Below are 24200 nucleotides of genomic sequence, written 5' to 3'. Positions count from 1 at the left end.
ATATTTTATTGTGAATAAAATATACGTTTATGAGATTTGTAAATTATTCCATTCCTATTTTACTCAAAATTTGTACAGTGTCCCAACTTTTTTTGAATCGGGTTTGTATATTACCATGCCAATCCCTCCAAGAGCTGTCATGAAAGTTAAGGTTACACAGTTTCTATATCATAAAGTTTCTGTTTTAAATAGATTTGGCACAGTATATTCACAACACCTTACATCAGTTCATCTAAACAGTGAGACACTATTTTCATCCATTTCCCATGCTTCTTGCTGTAGCTTACGGCAGTAGAACTTCTGTTCTTTTCTTTGTTGTCCTGACTAGCATAGCACCAAACTCCTACTCATTATTTTGCAGAGATGGGGAATGAGATTAGCTGTGAACTACAATATGTTAATGATTACCTCCATTATTTAAAGAATTAAACATCAAAGCCTTGGCATGTTAGAAATGCTGGGGTGTTCTTTATCTGAGCCTGCACAATTCATTAATATCTCTAGATATCGGTTTAGAATGCACAGTTGTTACCAGAATTATTCTTGCTTTTGCAGGTAAGCGTGATACAGATTGAAAAAGCAGTAGTTTCAGCTGTAGTTTCAGTGCTCCATATTTTATCCTCCTACACAAAGCTCTCAGATGACAGAGGATAATGCCATTTTCTCCTCCGAGCTAACAGCACCCTTGACCCAGAGTGCACCGCTTTGGCCCTCTGGATAGAATGCATTCCAGTCTGTCAGTACTATGGAGATGAGTTTTATAAAGGGTTGTTCATGGGACTGACCTGGAAATAAAAAAACTTTTCATTAATCTGTTTTATTATGTTTTGTGAACTTGCTTTGAACAAACCCCTAACCCTAAGCATTAAACTTGTCCCAAAGCAATTGTGCTACAAACATGAATGATGCCTTAATTCAATTCATGTGCCTATTTGAGAAGAGTATGTGATGTTACTATTTTATATGGCCAGAATTATGATTTTCCTAATGAGAACATTAGGCAGGAACAAATAATTATGGTCACGTTATGGGCAATAACTTATAAAGGGCAATTATTTTGTTTTATCTGATTAAATGTAAAAAAAGAAGAAGAAAAAAAAGAACTTAAATCAGTTATTTTAAATGTGAATTTAGGCATCAAAACTTTATAATTTACATGTAAAATTTATATTTATTTTGAGATTTGCTAAAGATTATATTTATTATAATAAATACAAACTGAAAATGTATATAGTATAAGTATAAGGTATACACATATATAAATATAAAGTGTAAATGATCCATTTTAATACTGACCAGTAAGTAATATAGTATTAATGCATTGGGCATGCTTATAGAATGTCATTAAAGAAAAAACTAATAGTTGAACATATTCATAATTGTTTTTAAGTGCTTTTTTATCTGTGTTTTATTGATTTATTGGTGTTATTGTTGATGTCTTTGATTGAATAGTCTTTACTAAGACGTTTCTTCTTTCTCTGTCCTGCAGGGCCTTATACACATATGAAGATGACAGTAACGATTTGATCCTGTCTGCATCAGGAGGTAGGCTACATCTCAACGTACTTCCTGTCCAAATATAGACGATCTAATAATAACCAACCAAAATGTAGTCATGCACAAGCAATAACGCTGTCGGTTATGACTGATGACATTCATTTGCATTGTTGATGTACCATGATTGTGCTAGTGAATGCAACTGTGCCATTGTATCGTGAGGCCAAACGCAAGTGATATTAACACTCCTAGTATTGTGCACGGACAAACATCTTCATTCAATTGCAGCATATCTACTGTAAATATTAATAAAACTCATGGACAGATCCCAAACACTGGAGGTAACCATCACTGAGCAGTTAGAATCTCAAACTATTATAATGCATCAAGCTGCACAGTCTCTGATTTCCCTCCGAGCTGGAGGAGGGAAACCTGTCATTTCACACTGATGACAATCATTTAGTCTGTGACTGATGGAAGGTTATTATTAAGGGCCGTGTTGATTAGCACAGAGGACACCATTCAGAAGGTGGATTTGTTGTGGAAAGTCTGTTTGCAAGAGATTTGCTGCAAAGTATTTGTGTCCAAAAGCATCACTTTGCTGCCGTTTTCATAAACAATATATTATCTTAGTGATGTTAAAAATGCCAACACAATATGAAAATGATGCCAAGCAGAGCAGGGGCATTCATGCTAAATATCTTGTGAGATATTAAGCAAATGACAACATAAAAATAAAAATAGCCATAATTATCCAATTTATTCAAGTGCAATTTTAGATGATCAATTTTAAATGACCAAGAGTGGAATTTTATTTAGATCAGTTTAGTGTACACAGAGTTCATTTTTTTAGTATGTGGGTAGAAAGTACTGGGCTTATGTGTCTACAGCTTGTGATTTCCTCTTTCCGGAGCAGGAAAGAACTTCCACCAGACTGCGGGTGTGTGTGTGTGTGTGTGTGTGTGTGTGTGTTTATGTCTACCAAACACTCTCCGGAGATCTATTTCTGTCTATTGGCACATTTATACCTCTCATGAGAAGCAGTAACTAACCCATCAGTCATGGTTATAAGCATAATGAGTTGCAAGCACAACATGGTGATTAAATAGGAAGCATTTGCTTTAGAATTGTATTCCAGAATGATCTTGCAATTAATTATTATTATTATTATGAAATATTTATTACATAAATAGTTTTATTATTAAACACAATTACCAGTATTAAGTAGTAAATGGTTGTTTTAAATAGTTTTTGTTTATAATAATGTATATCTAAATGAACTATGTGTTTAGAGAATATATTTTCTTTTTTTTTCAATTAAAAACATTCCTTTTTCTTATTCCAGTGGTATTTTAAAATGCATTTCCTGAAAACAAACTTATAAAATAACTTCTTATCTTATGGATATTTCAGATGTTTAAGGATGTTTTAACTTTGATATGTATTGATTTATTCTGCAGTGAGGACTAACTAAAAACAATTGGGTCTAACTAACAAGGCAGGAAATCATTTTCTGATGGAGCCCACACATAAGCCCCCACAATCCTGAATTAGTAGTTATGAAATGGCTTGATTAGATGTACTATCACTGTGTGGTCGGGCCAAAACGGACAATATTCTGCTTTTTTTGATTAGTACACAAAAACGGACTTTTCTTTCTAAACAGTGTGACTGTTATGTTTCACAGAAGGCGGTCTGGCAGAGATTGCAGTAACCTTCGATAACACCCGGATCATGTACGGTTTCTGCAGCCTGAAGGAGCCCAGCGCTGCCCTGCCTCGCTACATCCTCATCAACTGGGTGAGATGACGCAACAACCTGCGTTCAGTGAATTTTGAAACCCGTCAGCAAGAACACTAGCTCTAGAGGTCAACAAAGACACAGCAGTCAACCTTACCGCAGTCAATCAACATCAGTGCTGCCCTCAAATCAGACATGCATTCTTTTATCGTACAAAATCAGGAAATCATTTTGTAACGGTGGTGGGAGCAAGACCCCACGTCAAGCCCCCACAATCCTGAATTAGTAGTTATAAAATTACAATTTAGCTAAAAATCCGAGCTTAGATTAGAAGACATGTTCTGTTGGCTTGTGGTTAAGCTGATATAGGCCAGTACAACAGTTAGTGGCTTGAAGCCGTTTTGAGTTTTGGATGGCAAAAAGTATGGCTGAATCATTCGATAATATTGCTTAGAATAGATAAAATAAAAGAACAAGCCTCCAGGCATGATTTTAGCTCCATTTAGATCATCCATTTTAAAACCTGGCACCATTTTGAAGTGCATGCAAATGTAAAAAGCGAAGTACCGGCTGTTGCACACAACTCATGAAAGACACTGTTAAATGCTTTCAGTATTTTCTTAGTTCGTTTAATTACAAGCATGTTTTGGACTCTGTATTCTTAGTACTCAACCCTTTATGTCACAGCAATTATTTTAAATTGTGTGAGCTTGATTATTTTCAATGGGTGCTGGTCAGAGAAGTCTGCCTGTTGTTAGTTGAATTATTAAAGTGGCAGTATCTCTTTAAATAAATTGTTGCCTTGGAAACGCACATCATGGTTGCGGTGGAACACAATGTTCACCTCAGTTTTAAGTTTAAGGATGTCAAAGTCAAAGTCACCTTTATTTATATAGCGCTTTAAACAAAATACATTGCGTCAAAGCAACTGAACAACATTCATTAGGAAAACAGTGTCAATAATGCAAAAATGATAGTTAAAGGCAGTTCATCATTGAATTCAGTGATGTCATCTCTGTTCAGTTAAATAGTGTCTGTGCATTTATTTGCAATCAAGTCAACGATATCGCTGTAGATGAAGTGACCCCAACTAAGCAAGCCAGAGGTTATCAGGTTTTTGTTTTCTGAGTGCAGTTGGGGAGCAATCTGAGACAATTATATATTACCAGTATACTCCAAAGTGTGCTAGACTTTTTAATGTATTCTCGACAGTTGTGTTCTTTGAATAAACGCATGTATGACAACGTGTGTTCAGGTTGGTGAAGATGTGCCTGATGCCAGGAAGTGTGCCTGTGCCAGTCATGTAGCCAACATAGCCGAGTTTTTCCAGGTGGGTCTCCCCAAGGTAAAACACGCATCTTTTACTTCTCTTCTAAATTAGGCAATCATCCATTTCAGAAACACATGACTCCACTGTCATCTTCACATCATCTCTGCTCTGAGCATGCAAGAGTTTCCAAATCATTTTTTGTCACTTTTCTTTGAAAACTGAATGAAGAAAAGGACATTTTCATTGTTAGTGTTGGGGTGAATCTCACAAAACCTGATCCAGGGCAGGTTGAGATCACCACCAAAGCAAATCAAAGAAATGAGAGGTTATACTTTGGAGATTGTTCAAAAGATTATATTGTACCACCACTTTTATTAATTCATTTATTGATTTATTTTTATTTGAACTCATTATGACATCATTTTGGTGAGAATTAAGCATGTTTAGCCTTTAACCCTAATAAAATTCTGATTAATTCTCATAGTAATGCACAAAAACAAATTGAGTTCTCATTACTACTATGTAGTGTAAAACAAAATACTTAAAAAAATAAAAAAATAATAAGTTATGAAACATTTGATTTAGGTAAATTTGACATACACTGTCTGTTATCTATGCATAATTTATTAAAATAATTATGTCCAGACAAGATGGTTTTCATTAGTTTGTTATAGAAAAGAGAATCCATTGGGAATTAATTGACATTGAAAATAATGAACATAACACGGAAATGTGGAAAATATAAAAATTTGAAATTAAACTTTTTTTTTTTTTTCATTGAAATGTGACCTTAAAGGCAGGGTAGGTAAAAAAAAAAATGTATAAAAAACTTTTTTTCCAAATTTGTTTAAACTTTATTTATATATCAATACATAATTAAAATGTAAGTACTCTGAAAAAGAAAGTATAAAAATAGAGTGACTGTAGACCTCTCACGACTGTTTTAAAGACAGCTCATTATTTCCATTCACTCCACCCCCTCCCTTCTGGGCTCCTATAGATTATTTATCGTCTCTACTACGGCTCACTAAGTAATGTTATTTAGCTATATTACGCAGCTACATGTGCTAATGACACATGCTTCATGAAAAAAATATGTATGATCAAAATACAAAAAGAAAGATTTACCTGTCCAGCAGAAATAAAGCCATCAAGGAGTCACTTTTCAGCCCCTTGAGTTCCCTCAGTTCTCGCCATCGCTGGAAAGCCACGCCGATATTAACTCGCGTTTTATTTCTTTGTTTATCCAAAGACTTTTTGTTCATTGCCTTTTCTTGTACTGTTACTGTCTTCCTTTTTTTGCCTGGTTTGCCTTCACTAACTGCATAGGCTGGTACTGTGAATTTTGCTTGCCGTTTCTCTGCCATTGTTTTGGTATTCCTAGGATCCGTGCCTGTTGAATTCCTCAAATAAAACGTGATGTCATGTGTGGCAAAAGGGTGGTTGCCATGGTTGCGAGAGAGTGACAGTCGCCTAAGCCAATCCTATGTTTCGTCCCGAAATGGAAATAATGAGCTGTGTTTAATACAGATTAAACGGTCTAGAGTCACTCGATTTTTATACTCTTTTTATCAAGAGTACTTACATTTTAATTATGCATTGATATATATAGAAAGTTTAAACAAATTTGGAAGAAAGTTGTTTATACATGTATTACCTACCCTGCCTTTAAAAAGAAAACAATACAAAATAATTTTGTGTAACGTGTTGATTACACAGTTTTTTTTAACTAAATAAACAAATGTACAATTACATAGAAAATTTTTCCCCATTGTATTTATATTTACAGTATATGCATAAAAATAATGTTTTTTTATTATATCTGTGAAATAACTTAAGAAAAAATCGATACGTTTTCGTTAGATAAATAGATTTTTTTTTTATTATTCATTTTCATTTACAGTGTAAGCATCAAAATTCCATTTTTATTTTATTTTGTTTCTTATCAGTGAAAAAAATGTAATAGCGGACCTGGAACTGTTTTCATGAAATTCACCCATTGAAACATAATTGGTGTTTTTCAGAAGTTGTTTTGAAGTGTACATTTCAAACATTGACTTCTAACACAATGTTTTAGTGCTTTTCAATACCATCATCTCGTCTGTTGTTGTTTCGGCTCGCTGCATGGCTTTGTTAAACAGCATGCCTCTTTAGCTCTGCTGCAATTCAGTCCTGTGCTCCAGCAGATAAGAGGAAATCACAAGTCATGTGGGTGGGCCACAGAGTTTTGGGGGGTTTGCTGCATGTGTGTGTGCTTCTGTGTGTATGTACCTAATAGCAGAAGATGTTTCTAGATGACTAACACAGTCCTCTTCAGGACTATTGTGTTGGAGGTGTCTGTCGGTGTGAGGAATCTGAATGGGGGGCCGCTCGCCTTTTCAAATCTCTCAATCTCTTCACCGTGGGTGCGTGGGCGGGAAAAGGAGAGAGAGAGAGAATAGAGGTATTGAGGTAGAGAAACTCCACGATGAAACCTCAGCGAGACGACCAAGGCCTCCACAGAGATTGTGCTTTTGGGCTGAAAGAGAGACTCTGCTATCAGGAATGAATTGATCTAAAGTGCCAGTCAACTCATCAGCTGCTCTTTTTAAGCTACTGAAAAGACTGATGGCAGCATTCATGTAGCTACACACATGAGCTAGATCTAGCCGGTTGTTTGATGTTCTTACAAGTGCTTAGTTAGAGGTCCAGCTCAGTGTGCTGTGATGCTCACACAAACACTCTTGTGTGCTTACAAGCACAATGAAGACCTGTTATACTGATTGAAAAGCCTAATTGCATTCACTTCTTGTGTTTCTCATCATTATACTGATTCACAGTTATCAATTTGTATATGCATACTGTACTATACAGTTAGTCTGAACTCATTCTTTTATTAATATGATTGAATATTTAATAATATACACTACTGTTCAAAAGTTTGGGGTTAGTAAATTGTTTAAAAAAAATAAAAAAAGAAATTAACACTTTAATTTCGCAAGGGTACATTAAATTGATTAAAAATGGCAGTGAAGTTATTGATAATGTTACAGATTTCTGTTACAAATAAACTTTCTATTGATCAAAGGATCTTGAAATAATATTTATCATGATTTCAGAAAAAAGAAATGTGAAAAATGTTTTTCTTGAGCAGCAAATGATCAGATTAGACTGATTTCTGAAGGATCATGTGAAACTGAAGACTGGATTGATGGCTGCTGAAAATTCAGTTTTGCTATCACAAGCATAAATTGCATTTTAATTTGTAATAGTATTTCACAATATTTCAGTTTTTGCTGTATTTTGGATCAAATAAAGGCAGCCTTGTTGAGACTTCTTTAAAAACATTGCAAATCTTTTAAACTATATTATAATTAATTAATTATCATAATAATTAACATTTTAAAGGGCGTTGTAGCCAGAAAAAATATTGTTATTTAGCCTATTTATACATCTAGATATGTGTGTATTTGCTCTTAAATTACTTTTTAATTTAACCTTTATTTAAGGAGGGTAACCCCTCTGATATTAAAAATCTCTTTCACAAGAATGTCCTGGCCAAAATGGGCAGCAATACAATACGTTTCATCACAGATTTACAAAACAAAAGCAAACTAAAAATACTTAAAACAATTACATCATTGAATCATCTTCCAGTTGCCAAATAACCATTTTAAAATGTTCCAAAGACGGCCTATTTTGTAATTTAAATTTCGATTGAAGAAGATTCCAGTCAGATGGAGCTACATACATAAAAGCCTTTTTTACCCAATATAGTGTAAACGTTTTGAGAAAGAAGGGAATACTTCCTAGCATTTTTCAGTTGAATAAGACAACAGAGAAAAGAAAGCAACACCGTCAGGATGGCTTTGTTAATGATTAAATGGCAGTGCCTTTTTCTTCTAATTGACAAAAAAAAAAAAAAATATATATATATATATATATATATACATATACATACAAATATATTATTTATATTTTGTCAATTAGAAGAAAAATATAAAAAAAAAATTGTTTATTTTTATGCATTAATATTACAATACCAAAGATATACTCTAGACAGAAATATTTACCAGCATTTATATTTTTACTAAAACATTTTAATCAATGGAAAATTCCACAACTGGACAGTTATTACTGTTTTTAACTGGTCCGAAAACCGCAAAATTGTTGCAAATCGCAAGTCATTGGACAAAATGTTTTGGGAAACTTTCTAGCACCACTGATGCCTTTTGGAGTAGCCTGATGCTTTTGTGACTTTCTTCTTTTGTCTGACACTCCTGGGACAATCGGGCTGTATGTCACAGTGACAAAGTGCTCGTCATTTAAATGCGCGCTTGATGCTGGTTGCCAGGTGATGTGAGTGTGTGTGCAGCAGTACTACTGATGCTGTTTTTCTCTCTCCAGGGTGTTGACATCATCGTGAACGCCAGCACCATGGACGACATCGACCCCTCAGCCATCGGACAGAGGCTGACCAATGGGACGGCTCCAGTGGCAAGTCCAGTTCTAAGCCGCCTGCGAATGAGAGACGAGGAGAACGCTGAGCACGTTGTGCGTGATTGGTGACAGAATGGCAACTTAAGGGTTGAGAGAGGGGCCTGTGTGTGTGTGTGTGTGTGTGTGTGTGGGCTTGTTTACGTGCATACAGACGCTACTGGAAAAGGGGTCAAATCAAATTGTCTGTGAATAACTCTCTAATAGTGTGATGTTTGACATAAGGGCACAGCCATGTTGCTGTTTTTAGTGGATCGAGCTCTTAGAGCCGCATTGTTGATGCAGAGGAACTGAAACAATGATTGCGAGTTGATTCATACACTTTTAAAATAACCGAGATCCTTCCGGCTGTTTTGCTCACCCTAAAATGTTGTATTAGTTTATCATAACCCAGCGTTTCAGCCAAACAAATCCAAGCATGTAGTGTAAAGTCTCTAAACCAGATGTTACACCTTTCAGACAGTGGTAACACTTTACAATCAGGTCCCATTATTAGCATTAGCTAACATGAAGTAACAGCATTTAATAATCTTTGTTAATGCTAGTTAATAAAAATACACTTCTTCATTGTTTGTTCATGTTAGTTTACAGTGCATTAACTGATATTAACAGATACAACTTTTGATTAAAGAAATTAATGATTACGCTTTGGAATTAACAATAACTAAGATAAAAATAACAAATGCTGTAGATTACCATTAGATTAAAAAAGGATTAACGCAGTATTGTTCATCTTTGCTAGTTTAGTTAAATTAAAACAATAATGTAAAGTGTTACCTTTGTGTGTGTGTGTGCTTTCTAGCTGATTTTATGTTTGGAGAAGAATCAAACTGTCCCCATAGTGCCTCCCTTATATCAACATCTTTGTCCTTAGTTAGCTATCCAATTAAAATGGCCAGTATTCACACTTCCCCTTTCCTCTTGACCACAGGGCACCACCTACGAGAAAACAAACGCAGAGACTGAGATGAAGAAAATCAATCGAGAGGAGTTCTGGGAACAAGCCAAGGTAGCAATTTGATTGCTTTGGCTTTCTGATTCTCTTTAGGATGGCAGTGTGAACTGCTTGTAAACTTGTTCTAGCACACAATGTGATGGTTTAGATGACTAGTCTCTTGTTTTAACATTATGAGGAAGTGGTTCTGTCAGATTTGTTTGATACCATTTATTTACTAGCAGCTTAAGTAGAATACTTTCTACATTCTCGTAGCTCAATAAAATTGTACTAACTGGGTACTAACTTTCATGCCTCAGGGGTTTTCTTGAGGCGTCTTGGAAACTTTTATTTTTTTTACCATACCTACTACTTCATTCTTTATGTACAGATTTCAGTCCTAATTGGTGAAAATCTGTTATAAAAACATTGCTCTATTTAAAAAAAATCATGATAATCCTAACCATAAAATATAAAAAGGAATGGAAAATATGTGACTCTGGACCACAAAATTAGTCGTAAGTAGTAAAAAATTATGCAAAGAATCATTAGGATATTAAATAAAGATCATATTCCATGAAGATATTTAGAAAATTTCCTTTTTGTTTTGTATTATGCATTGCTAAGAATTTCATTTGGGCAGCTTTAAAGGCGATTTTCTCAGTATTTTGATTTTATGGCACCATCAGATTTCAGATTTTCAAACAGTTGTACCTCAGCCCAATATTTTTCTATCGTAACAAACCATACATCAATGTAAAGCTTTTAATTCAGCTATTTATTCAGCTTTTCAAAAACATTTACCCTTATGACTGGTTTTGTGGTCCAGGGTCACATATCTACTGTATATAGATTTTTACCAAACCTATGGCTGTTATTGTCACCACTAACAACAATAATGTTGCACAATAACGTCTTATAAAAGGTAGATACATTTGAGACGTATATGAAAAAAAATTAGTGCAGACAATTTGTTGTGTAGCATTTTCCATCCATACTGTAATTTTGCGATGTTTATTATCACATATTTGAATATTTACTAATAAACTTTAAATATAACTTATTACAATTATTAATGATTTTAATTATTTTTGTTTTTTATATTTCATTTGCAGCATAAAATTAATTAATTAATTAATTTTACAATCATTTAATTGTATGCATCTAGGATACGTAAAATGCCAGTTGTTAAACTTAGCTGTAAGCAAGCAAGAGAGAGTCTATTATACATAAATGTAAAATGTTATTTTCACAATTTTTTTTTTAACAGTTAAAGGTGTGTTGAAAATGACACATTGATGGTTCATAAAAATCCTATAATTCTTCTATTTGAAGAAACATTCTGCAAATTGCTGTGGAAAAAGGTCAAACTGAGGCTTATATCATTATGAAAATAGAGTATTGCATTCTATAATGTTTAGATCTATTTGTGTCCACTGAAAAGTGGAACCAAATGCATACAATATACCGTATATGAAATTAGGAAAAATTATAAGTATAAATGTTATTGTGATAATCTTATTCTGACTGTGAATTCTTTCAATGATGTTTTACTGACGTTCCTTGTTTAAAGCGGGAGGAGGAGTTGAGAAAGGAGGAAGAGAGAAGGAAGGCTGCAGAGGACCGGCAGCGCTTTGAAGCGGAGAGGATGGAGCTGGAAAAAAAAGAGCAAGAGGAAAGAGAGAAGCGGTACCGTGAGAGGGAGCAGCAGATTGAGGAACAGAGGTAGGAATGGTGCCACAGTGGCCAACACTGATGACCCTCAGCCATTAATGATTATAATGCTATCTGTGTTTATATACATGTTCACAGGAAGAAGATGCAAGAGGAGGAAGAGGCCAAAGAGAGGTCAAGGAATCAACCCTTGATTGTAAGAGTGCGTATGCTTTGCATACAGCAAACCAGGTTTGGTGTTTTAAGAGATGCTTTTATGGTTTGAATCATTTGCAGAATGCTTGATGGTTTATGGGTGTAAACCAGAAGGTAACCAAAAGATGACCTATTACTCATTTGTGTTCAGTAGTATTGTCCAGACTTCAAAAGTATTTATGCAAAATCATATTTATTACTCTAATCAGTTATAAAGTAAATAAGTTACAGATAACTAGTAACCCACATTTAACAGTTATTTTAAAGAAAAAGTTTTTGTTGCCCCCTGCTGGAAATAAATAAGTGCGTTCATCCACTTCACAGACAGAGCCCAGTGGTGAAGACCCTGCCCTGGACAAAAAGGAAACAGAGGTTGAGGTGGGTTGAAACCGAGCTTGTAAGGCCACTCCAGCATCAGCTCATTTTTTCACATAAGTGTTTTTCAAAAGGAGAACAGATTCTGACCCTTACAAACTCAAATGTGGGTCAGCTTTTTGTTATGATGACAGATATTCTGCTGGGGTTTACACGTGGGTCAGTGGGATTCCTCATGCTATTTCAAGACATTGTGTTTCTGTGCATGTGCAGTCAATAGGATCTTCAGTCTGAGAATGGACCGAAAAACTAAATCGATCAATAAATATTATGTTTCACCTTGTTTTTTCCCATGTTAATATGTTTTATAGGAAGCAGCAGCCATCATTGCCCAAAGGCCATGTAACCCACGTGAATTCTTCAAGCAGAGAGAGCGGGCCACAGCCAACAGCGTGGACGTTTCACCAGTCACCACGCACAGGACCGGTAAGATTATAGTAAAAGGGTGAAGAGAAGAGAAGGTGGAGGGCATATATGCTAAATCCTAAGCTTTTGTTTGTCCTGCTTCTTGCTCTTCACATGTCTCTCAATCTGTCCTTTAATGTGAATTAAACAGCTCGGGAGAGACCATCTGTCTCAGAATGTGCTGAAATCTCTGCTCTGAATCATCATGACAGATTTGTTAGGTTCATATACAGTTAAATTATGTAGATAGATGTACCTTTTTATATTTATATAGAGAACAGAGGTTAAAGAGGATTTAAACTTCATATACCACTAACAATTAATGTTATGAAATTATGTATCAAAGTTTATGGATATACAGTATATATAGAGAGAGACAGGTTATTCAAATGTTATAATAAATGTTTATAGTTAATTTGATTAAATAAGATGCCTCATTGTGGCCAGAATCTAAGCCAAACCAGCTAAACAACAGTTTGGCTAGGCTGGGAGACTAGTTAAACCAGCTAAAATCAGCTTAAACCACCTCCGGCTGGACATTTTGATCAAAACAAATAGTACAATCTAATAATAATAATAGTTTAAAAAACCTAACAATTCTGTGTACTAATGTATTATGCTTAATAGAATATTAAGCATAATAGCTTAGCAACATGCTAACAACATGCAAACTCTTGGAATCAGTTTGATAATTGTGCTTCGCCTGAGTCATACAGCTCACTATAACTGATGTTATTTCTTACTGAGGTGACAAGTTGAGAACATGTTTTGTTTCCGCTTATTTTCACATCAGTTTCAGATGTACCTACTAGAACTCGAGTAAATCAATGATTTCAATACTTGCTGAAAAAGGTGACTGGAAAATTCAAACAAGGACTGCTATGACTGAGATAAACCATCTTAAACCAGCAAATCACCCTAGAATAGTTTAAGTAGGGATTGTTTTGTTCAGCAGGGATGCTAGGATTGCTTTATTGTCACAAATGTTATATTGGTGCAATTTTCCAACAGACTGAGCAATATTATAAGTGGATGATTATGCCATGTCATTGTTTATTTAAGATCTTAGACTTTTCAGTGTTGGAGTGAAAGTCAAACTCTTCACCACCGTCTGTTGTCGAAGGGTACAGACACTGAAACAACTGCTGCTTTATTTTAAGAGGGTGTGAGACCATCACACTAACAACTGTTTTCTTACCTCTCTCCTTCTACCTCACTTTTTTCTCTCCATTTCTTGGTAATATATATTTTTTCTTCTGCTCACTCCATTCTTTTGGTGGTTAACACATTTGTTTGATTTCCATTTCGATATTCTGTCCATTCCATCTATCCTTCTGATGATCCTGGATCTTATTTAACCTCTACCCAACTGCTGCACATCCATCACTGCTTCTGTTTTGAGCTCGTGCCTCTCTGTTTCTCTAATTATTTCTCATTTCTACAAATTCTTCCCCTCTTTATCCCTGGATTTCTTTCCTCCTGTCTATCTGGTCTGGTCTTCCTCTGTCACACCTGTGTACGTCGCTCTATGTGTGTGCGTGGGTGTCCGTGTGCCCCGCATGATGGTCCTGTCTCACGTTTACCAGGCCGCTTGGACAGTCCATTCTTGAGGCAGCAGCACAGTCCATCCGATTGCAGCCCGTCCCCTTCTCGCACTCCGCCCTATTCACGGCGGCAGCCAGGTCAACCTGGTAGGTACTGGACAGATCTTGCTAAGGGCTACTGCATCAGCATAGGATCACGAAGTCACCAGCCTAGCCTGTAGCCACCTTTTTATTACAGTTTTTCTTTTGGCTTCCTCAGCAACACTGCTGTTCTGAGAGCATTCACTGTGGCTGCACTGTACAGGATGCACCCTGGTCTTCCAGTGTCAGTATGTGCTAGTATCAAAGGGATAGTTCACCCTGAAATTAGGCATCTGTCCCCATTTACTCAACCTTATGTCGTTCCAAACTCATGTGACTTAGTTTCTTCTGTGGAACTGCCAAGCTGCTCTTTTCTCTAAAATGAAAGTGTGTGTGATGCTCCAAAAAAAGAGAAAAAGACCATTGGGATTATAATAAAATAGTCCATGTGACTATATTAATCAGCTATGTAAGAAGCCATACATCAAAGCGTCAAATAGAATGTGCTATATTAAAAAAGAAATTCTGTACATTATAAATGTAAAATATGCATTAGACCGTTTATCATTATCTTTAATCTCATCATCTTTTGTGAAAAAAAAAACTACGTTTAAATTCAGATTGTCTTTTGTGTGCATGTATACATATATGTATACATGCACACAAAAGACAATCTGAATTTAAATGTAGTTTTTTTTTTTTTACATATTGAATATTGCACAAAAAACTATACTGTATCTCATTGGCTCATATCCTTTTGTGTTCCATGGGAAAAAATTGTCTTCAGGTTCTGAAACAACATGAGAGTGAGTAAATAATGCCTGAATAAAATTTTTCTGTGAATTGATAAATTAGAATTTCAGTATGAACTGAAAATTGTCCCACTCTGGAGCAGGTTTAGGGTGTCCTGATGAAGACAGAACCACCTTGTGACAAAGACATTGTGTCCTCGCTCTTACAGGTTGAACTATATGTCCAATCTCAAGTGACCATCTCCCCTTCTGTATGTCCCATCTCAAATAACCTTCCGTTCTAGCTAACTAGACTACGGCCTTCTCAGTGTCACAATCCATTTCTTTCAGTGATTTGAACCATACTGCCATCTTCACTGGGTCCACAGTGCATATTTGTGTTCTGTACTTGTTGTCCGTTGAATTTGTATTTTGCACAGGAAACATTGCGTGTGTGTTATTTTGAAGCAATGCCGTGGACGTTTGAAGAACTGAGAGAAAGTGATTCTTTTGGTTAGGGAGATCTGGTTGAATCTCACCAATGTTACTCCCCTCATGTCCCACTTCCTCTCCTCCCATGCTCTTTCTGACGGATAACCGGCGGCCCTGCCTACGCTTCCCTCCGTCCTATTGACCTGTGAGTGTATGCCACATTACACCGCATGTGACTGTGGTCTCTGCGTTCCATGGACCTTATGTGTGACTATGGTATCGTTTGTGGAGCTGACCTTGTGATGTTTTTGACTGTAAAATTAAACAGCAACACAAGGACAAATGGCGCCCACAATTATCAGTGTGTGCTATAAGGACTAAACATTGGGTCTGTACTAAGACCCAACATCTAAAGATTATCTAGAGTGATGCAGTGGATTTTACTTTTCAGTAATTTGAATTGTCACTTGGCCTGTACAACTGTTTTCCTGCAGTCAGTTTTTCTGATGGTCATTGTGGTTTCATTAATTGTGTTTATGTCTTGTGAGGTCTTCCTTCATCTGTAGCTGTATTAAAGTGGCTGTCTCCGACATTTGCATCTCAGTTTTTTGTTGCATCACGAGTTGGTGACTTTCAGTGGAAAATTTGGTAGCTCAGAGGTTGCCCTTTCAGATATCAGGAGACATAATTGGGTTTTAAGTATGCTTCATCCATACAGTAGTAACTTGGTCTCAGATGTTTCTCCTGAATTTTATAAAACAGAATTAAATGAGATGATTATTGACATACAATAATAATTAGGTCAGATAATGTAGTTTTGAATTCATTTGATAACTATTCGATTGTAGTCTTCTTAAAGGGGTCATGACATGTATTTTTTTTATCATTATTTCAATATGTTCCTTGAGGGCCTGTGGTTAGAAGATGACTGTTTGTCGATGTTTTATGCAATCAACTGCACCCGGGTGATGTCACCTTGCACCTCGGATACAATACGAGCCATTTACTTTGGGGTTATTAAATAAATGCTTATTTTTAACTTTTTAATTGAAACTTCCAGAGTGTATTGAGCGTACAAAGACCTCTCTGATACAAGACATCAAAAGATCAAGAAAAATGTGTTTTCTCATGTCATGACCCCTTTAATCTCTGCAGATCTGAGCATGATTTGTAATAGTTTACAGTAGATCTTCTGAGAACATTTACAAGATTGTAAACATTTCAGATTTTGTTCTCTGTTAAATATTGCTGTCCAGGAGAAACAATTGAGATATTAAAGAGATCTCAACTGTGGTTGTTCTTCCCAGAGGGCTGGTGTGTCATTATTTAGATATCCTCTAAAATTGTATAAGACTAATAGATTTTAGATCTTGGCTGTATGATTGCATTACATCACGTTTTATATTGACCACATGCCACTTAAAACTTAATTAAATTTTTTATTATTTTTAGCTGGTTTTTAGCTTGTCATGAGATCGAAAGGTCAACCTTTAGTGTTTTTGTATGTATTATTTCATAATGCCATGACACACTGGTGGATGGATACATGTGTAAATGCTGTTTAGCATATGGAATTAGAACTTTGCTGAAATGGCAAGATTTATTAATAAAACATCTTTATTGCACTGACATCTGTAAGAGTGTGTGCATGTTCAGAAACTACACTGCACACTGTGTTGTGTCTTTATGGTCACGTTGGCATGTCTGTGTTTTATTATTATTATCACTGACGAGGGCAATGGGAACGATGCACTTTTTTCAGACAGACAAAACACTGCTTGCTATTGTTTGGCATTGTTAGCAGTCCTTTCAAACTATCTACAAACTTTCTCATCTGTGTTGTGATTGATATTTTGGCTGGTATGAGTTGTTTGAGATTTACTTGAGCCCAGATCAAACGTTTACCTTCTCTTTGATGTCTCAGATGACTCTACTGAAGGAATCCTCGAGCGCAGCATGACCACTGGATGTACTCCCATCCCCAAAATTGCCATTCAGGAGGAGAAAGACTTCATTCGAAAGGAGTTTGGTAAGCCTCAAGAACAACGGAGCTCTTTTGACTATTTTCTTTTTGATATTCATTTAGTGTTTTTTCCTTGATTTAATATTGGGTCAGAGCTGTGGCCTAGAGGTTGGCACATTGTGCTTGTGTGGGTAACATGAGTTTGAATCTTACTCTGTATGTTTCCTGATCTTTATGCCCCTCGTTTATCTTATCATTAACAGTTACCTACCTCTTAATTAAAGCCTCAAAAATAGTAATGAAAAAATTCCAAAGCAATATTAGTAATAAATACTAGCAATTAAGGGGCAAGCGCAACAGAGGCAAAATGGCTGAAAAATCCTAAATACAGTTACTGGTAACATGAATTAATGGTTTATCACTTTTGTCCTATAGGTGGTGCTATGTTCAGTGTGATGTTACAATGACACAAAGTTTGGTGTAAATGAATGAAAGTTTAGATGCAATTTGTCATTATGCCATCAAATTTGTTGATACAAATGAATGAAATGAAAACCATTTTGTTTATTGACACAAAATCCAAAACCTGTGTCAAATTTGGTGAAAATCAGCCCAGTGGTCTAGGAGGAGTTTGAAAAAGTAGGTTTTCAGAGAGAATCAAAATAGTCATTTATGGCATTATTGGTATCAATGTTCTCAGCATGGTCTTAAGAATTTATTAACATCAGTCTCATGACAACAGGCAAAACTTATCAAATGCTATTAGCATTTTTTTTACTTTTCGAGTACCTTCAGGGCATGGTCAGTGGAAAATTGGGTTATCATTCGACTTGGTGTGTTACTCCAAATCTAAAAACACCACCCTTATGCCTTTTTGCCAAAAATAATTTTAAGTCATAGTATTATTATCATTCGTTTGTTTTATCAATGATACATTCTTGCTACCAACTTTTTGCACAAGAACCTGTTTGTTTCAGCTTAGTGCTTTTTGAATAAAAGGAAGAAAACGAAACAAAGGACATACAGTGCATGTATATTGTATCTGAAGCTTATTTTAAATATTAAACAGTTTAGATCCAGAAACAGATTCTTGCACAATGTCTTCAAAAAAAAAGGAGTTCATAAGTTTACAGGGACTTTTTGGGATGTAAATGTTAAATCTCAGCTTAATCATTTACACAGTTGGGAGGCTGTTATTGCTCCCTCAAAATCATCTCTTGCATGCAAACTGGCCCCTGTGGGCCTCGTCTGTTAGTCTAGGTTGTGTTTGCCTTCACATCTGACTGATTTTTTTTCAGCTCATGTGTGTAAACCCTGCACTAAATGTACTTAAGAAAAGCACTTCACTGGGGCTGAATTTACTGCTTATAATCAGAACAGTAAGAAAACATACCCATAAAAGATTTTCACCATGAATAGTTCTTTAAGATGAAAGTACTAAACTGAAGTGTATTTGATATATATATTATATGGTGTTATGAATGCCTTTAAACATTGTCAAAAAAAAAATAAAAAAAGAAAAACATAAAATTGAAATCAAGCAGCCGATTTTACCAGTAAAATGATTTTTGTTAACCCAATATTTTCTGATTATGTCATTTAATCACGTGGAACAATTTATACCCAAATATACTATACAAATATGTTATTTTGTGAAAATTTTAACTTGAACACTAGTAAAATTTAATAAATAGACATACATTGTCACTTCAGTAAAATAAAAAAATATATTATCTGTAAAACAGATTCATATAATTCATTTTATTTTTTAGATGCAACAGTTAATAAAAAAAAAAACCCACCCTTTTGGGCCCTGGGCGTTTTAGTAATGGATTGCACATACAAGTTCCATGTTACAAATTACTCTTGCACAATATAGTTCCGTATTTCTTAAATTTTCTTTTTCTTTCCTCCAGCCTTTGACACTCCAAAGCAAACTCCAGTGCAGGAATCCGGCTTCGTCAAGACCTCTCCAAGTGTTTCCCCCCAGCCCAGTAGCACTGCTCCATTATCCAGCACAGACGACAGCCTGCTAGACTTGTGGGACAGTGGCCCGGCACACGCCACGGCCCCTTCCCAGGCCCCCAGCCACATTATGGACCTGATGGAGGACACCCCGGAGCCTCATCTTGCCAGCTCCTCCCCTGCTCTCCCGCAGCCACTCCTGAGCTTCGATGAGGTGCCTGACACCCCCTACTGCACCGTCACAGAAGACGACCCATCCAGCCTGGTGGATGTGGATGTGGCTGGACCCCTCCAGATGACCCTGAGTTACCAGCAGGCCCTGCAGCATGCTTCTGGCTCTGACAGCCAGGACCTGGATGACGGACAGCTGCTGTTGACCAATGGAGACACGCTGCTTAAAGAAGGGACCCAGGTGAGCAGAACTCACTGTTAAAATGAACAATGCAATGTTGCCTTGCCCCTCATTCTCCAGCATGCTTAATATACTTATGTATGCTTTTTTGCCACTAGATGGCAGCATATGTTCTTGTTTTATGACACTTGACAAAACACTAGCTATATTCAAAATGCTACATTTGCAAGTTTTATACGTTTACATATAGTCATCACATGTTTATGTTTATGCAGGCCAGTGAAGGCTACTTCAGCCAATCACAGGAGGAGGATTTCGCCCAGTCAGATGACTGCACTGCAAAAGTCAACCCAACACCAGTTTTTTATAACAAACCACCAGGTGAGATCACAGCAGATTGAAATACATGAACTGATTTAATGAATGCAATTCTTGATGTACTAAAACAACTAAAAATCAATAAGAACCATTTAGACATAAAAACAATGATATAAATAAAAATGATAAAAAGTTACATAAATTACAAATTTGTATACAAATTTGATTGAAAATAGAAAACATAAAAGAACAAAATCTAGCACTTTTTTCCTGTTTTGATGCACTTCGTTCAAAACCATGAAGTTGGGGTGAGACATAATGAATAACTCTTAGTTTACATTTGCATTCTGTTGATAAATATGTTTATTGATTGAGGTAATTTATAATTTTAGACTGTTTTATTGGATAAATGTTAGTGTTACAGATAATATAGTTTTTATTAATATTTCAAATTAGTTTTTATTTTTTATATTTTCTGTTTTTGTTTTCATTTGAGTAATTTAGTTGGTTTACTTTTTTTTCTTTTGTCTATATAGTTTTTATTCATTTTTATGTTAGTTTTGCCTATTTTAGTACAACAGGTATAACTAAATGAAAATGAAAAGCAGATCAATGCCCTTAAAAAAAAAATCATATTTATTGTATATATTAACTACATTGTATGGGAGTTATTATGCTTATAAACACATCTTCTGTTTTTTTGTTAAATTTATGTGTTGTTAACTCTAGAATGTGTGCAGTGTGAACAGCATCTGAGTTTATAGCTTCAATTTTTGGAGAACAGTACATTAGATATCAGGGATATTATCATAAAGATTTTGCTTACATAAATAAAGCTGAAATAAAATCTAAATCTTACATTTTGCTTCGGCGACTAACTGAAATAAGTTTAAGCACTTAAATTACATAAACTGGAAATACATTAACTAAAAATGAAATAAAATAAAATTAGTGAAAATTAAATAATGAAAAGGAACATTATAAAATTATTATTCAAATTAATATGAAAAAAAAAGAAAATTCATAATAACTCAAAATATTAATAAAATAATAGTATATTAATAATAATAAACTAGCATTGCTATATGACCGGCATAAACGAAAAGCAACAAAAGCTACATTTTCTTCATTCAGTTTGTATATGGCTTTCAATCCTTTGGAAAAAAAAGTTTTATTAATTGAAATAGTTAATTGAAATAATATAGAAAAATTAATGCTTGTTTCCAAGAATAAAAAAACGTGATGTACTAAAGTAAAACTGAAAAAAACAAACAAAAAAAAACTATATAGACATATTAAAAAACATCAACACCAAAAACAACTAATACAAATGACAAAAAAACTTTAACAAATTCAATTGAAAGCAAAAAAACATTATTAAAACCAATTCAAACAATCATTCAGAACAATTATAGTATCTCAGTGATACAAAAATAACACTACCTGACAGCCTCAGAAACAAGTGGTTGAGATATTCACCCATAAAATTCACCAGAAATTAAAAATGACACATGGATGAATAAATAAAAATAAACTGAATCAACTTTCCACTTGAGATTTTCCTTTCTTGCAGATGAATGTCCTCAGGTGTATGAATAAACGAGAAAAACAAGAAAATAATAACTTCTTGTTACATCACTTCATTGCCTCAGGAAAGATCCTAATATAATGTGTTTGTCTTATTGTCTGCCGCAGAAATCGACATAACGTGCTGGGATACAGACCCGGTGATGGAAGATGATGATTAGGCGCGACTGAAGGAAAAAGAGGCGACACCTCTATGAAAACTTATTTTACAACAGTTTCAGAAGTCTTGCATCAAAATGTTTTAGATTAAAAAACAACAATAAAAACAACATTAGCCACAGAAGAAAAGGACTTGGGTTATTGTTAAAGATGCCAGTGGGTATGAGCGCTCTCGGTTCGTGTATGTGTGCATGAGTGTGTTTATTATTTATTTCAATCTTTTTTTTTTTCTATGCAGAGTATAGCACAGTGTGTCTTTAGCGCTCACCTGTGTTGTATCGATCCCTGTGCCTAACAGGTGTGTGTTGTAGCAGATTAGACCGTTCTGTTTTAGTTTCTTTCTTTTAGTTCCTTTATCAACAATGAGCTTAGGTCTGCTCAGTGATTCAGTCAAGTTCCCTAAAGTCTTAGTTGTTTAGTTGAATAACGTGTTTGAGTATTATGCCCACACGGACCTTTGCTTTGATGACCTTTGTCGAAGCAAAGGCATGTCAGAACTCGATTTTAGCTTCAGTAGCTCCAATTGTATTTAGCAAATGGAAAATGGAGGGGGTTTATGTGATTACGAAACAATTTTGTTTTGTGCCAATTATTTTGAGTATGACGTGTCGGTGTAACGGCCTTTTAGGACTTTAGTGCCAGGTGGCATATGTATATTTTGACTACATATGAGACAGTGTGTATAAACAATGGCTGAAACGGACTTTTTTTTTTCTTTTCTTTTTTTTTAAACTGCAATAGAGCTTCGATTTGTTGAGAAAGTTAGGCAATAACAGTCATAGTGGACTCCATTGGGAATTGTTTTAGTTAGATATTCGGTAGTGTGCATGTTTGTATTATTATTGGAAAGGCTCAGGCCTGAAACATACTCTACGTAAGTATGCAAATGCTGACGCGAATACAAGTCTGTAGTCCCGCTATATATATTGGCATGCAACCTTACTTTGGTGTTAAAAGGTCAGTAGTGTAAAATGAAAATTTTGTCATTTTGTTGTGCAGAATAAAGTAAGTCAGACAGTTTTGGAACAACATGAGGGTGAATAAATGACAAGAATTCTTATTTTTGGGTGAACTTAACCTTTAAGAAGCTAAAATATTTACCTTCAAATCACTATTATTCAAATATCTAGCTATAAATGTGCAGCTTACCAGGATTGAAACGGTCACTCCATTATGACAGTAGTCAACATATAATGGTAGTTTCTGTCTTACAAAAGTCAGTTTATGCTAATGCTAGCTATAGCACCCCATGTGGCAGTGCTAAGAATGCTGTGCTTAGCATTCTAAGCGTTCATTGCATCCTTCTAACACATATTAGCAAGATGCGACAAGCAGAATCAAAGTATTTGCATTAATATTCTTGCGTAGAGTATGGGTTCAACCTTTTTTTTTTTGACGTGACTTTGAACCTTTTAAATTAGTTTTATGCTGAAAGGGAAGGAAACTCCTTATAATCTTAGATTTCAAGCCACGTTAACCCATATTATTGAAATATAATATTAATGTGCTTATAAGTTTATTTTTAGGTTGTTGCTAGTTAACCCAGGAATATCTTTTTAGAGTAATGTGACCTTAGCAAGTCCAGCAATTTGTAAAGACATTTTTATGAACCTAAAATGAACCTAAAACAAAATTTGGATTTGCAACTGACTTTTACACATAGACAAATGCAGGGACACGTTGTCTTGCTCAAGGGCAGAACTGAGAGATTATCTCACTTATTCAACAATGACTCAGCCTGTAATCTTTGTTGTATCAGCCCACATCCTTGACTGCTAAGTTATCACCACCACCCACTGCCCCGGCCTTGACTGACCACTGTCTTCCTCATACTCTTAGTCAAGTTGTAAAGCGGCATCATAACATCTTGGTTTAACATCGGATTTTTGGAGTGGAAAAGCAAGCAATATGACTAAACCAATAGTATTGTTCTGTAAATAGCGCTAATTTTGTGCTCATTTAAAATGTACTATAATCACTAACATGTATTGATTCACCACCCATGAAAAACAGGGGATGGCGTACGTTTGGATTGGGTTTCTTATGTTTCTTTGGTGAGAGAGAAAAAGGTCGCTCAGTATGAAACCTAATAGGAAGTACCTGCATCTTTAACAGTAACTTAGCCCCTTTTGATATAACTTCAGTGTATCCCTGTTTACCCTCCTACCTCCTTAGTAGTGATAATTACTCTCTCTCTCCCTCAAACTACTAGGAGACTACTACTACTACCACTACTATTATTACTACTACTGTTCTACTACAGTCATTTCTTCTTTGCCCCTGAAGCAAGGCTTAGCGACTCCTGAAAATTCTTTTTTAATTCTTTTTTTTTCTATCTCTTCCTTTTTCCGTCCGCTTCTCACACGCTGTTTTTGAAACAAGCACAAGATCTTTTGTGACATGCTACGTGCTTATGTATGTTAATAAAAGACTTTGAAATCCTTCAGAAAATGTTGGACTTGTGTACGTTTTTTTTATCTGCAACAAAACAGACACAGAGAT

At 35.3% G+C, this 24200-nt stretch overlaps 1 protein-coding gene across 3 annotated transcripts in view; it reads left to right on the top strand.

The window, feature by feature from the left end:
* The window catches only part of dbn1 (drebrin 1), a 77998-nt gene extending 53849 nt beyond the window's left edge, over nt 1-24149 (top strand). The window contains exons 2-15 of one of the 3 annotated variants that reach the window (XM_059526690.1): nt 1490-1545; nt 3185-3297; nt 4493-4582; nt 8894-9040; nt 9915-9992; nt 11491-11642; nt 11730-11793; nt 12111-12164; nt 12473-12587; nt 14153-14257; nt 17279-17383; nt 19234-19694; nt 19910-20015; nt 21648-24149. In XM_059526690.1, coding sequence (XP_059382673.1) covers nt 1490-1545; nt 3185-3297; nt 4493-4582; nt 8894-9040; nt 9915-9992; nt 11491-11642; nt 11730-11793; nt 12111-12164; nt 12473-12587; nt 14153-14257; nt 17279-17383; nt 19234-19694; nt 19910-20015; nt 21648-21700 — 1699 coding nt within the window. In that variant the 3' untranslated portion in view covers nt 21701-24149. The remainder of the gene's footprint in view (nt 1-1489; nt 1546-3184; nt 3298-4492; nt 4583-8893; nt 9041-9914; nt 9993-11490; nt 11643-11729; nt 11794-12110; nt 12165-12472; nt 12588-14152; nt 14258-17278; nt 17384-19233; nt 19695-19909; nt 20016-21647) is intronic. The other 2 variants (XM_059526691.1, XM_059526689.1) reach the window with 2 other exon arrangements.
* The last annotated feature ends 51 nt before the right edge of the window (nt 24150-24200 follow it).

The sequence above is a fragment of the Carassius carassius genome, chromosome 36, assembly GCF_963082965.1.
Source record: "Carassius carassius chromosome 36, fCarCar2.1, whole genome shotgun sequence".
NCBI classification, from domain to species: Eukaryota; Metazoa; Chordata; class Actinopteri; order Cypriniformes; family Cyprinidae; genus Carassius; species Carassius carassius.
The sequence above is the reverse complement of the archived record's forward strand: the minus strand, read 5'-3'. Positions and strand labels throughout refer to the sequence as shown.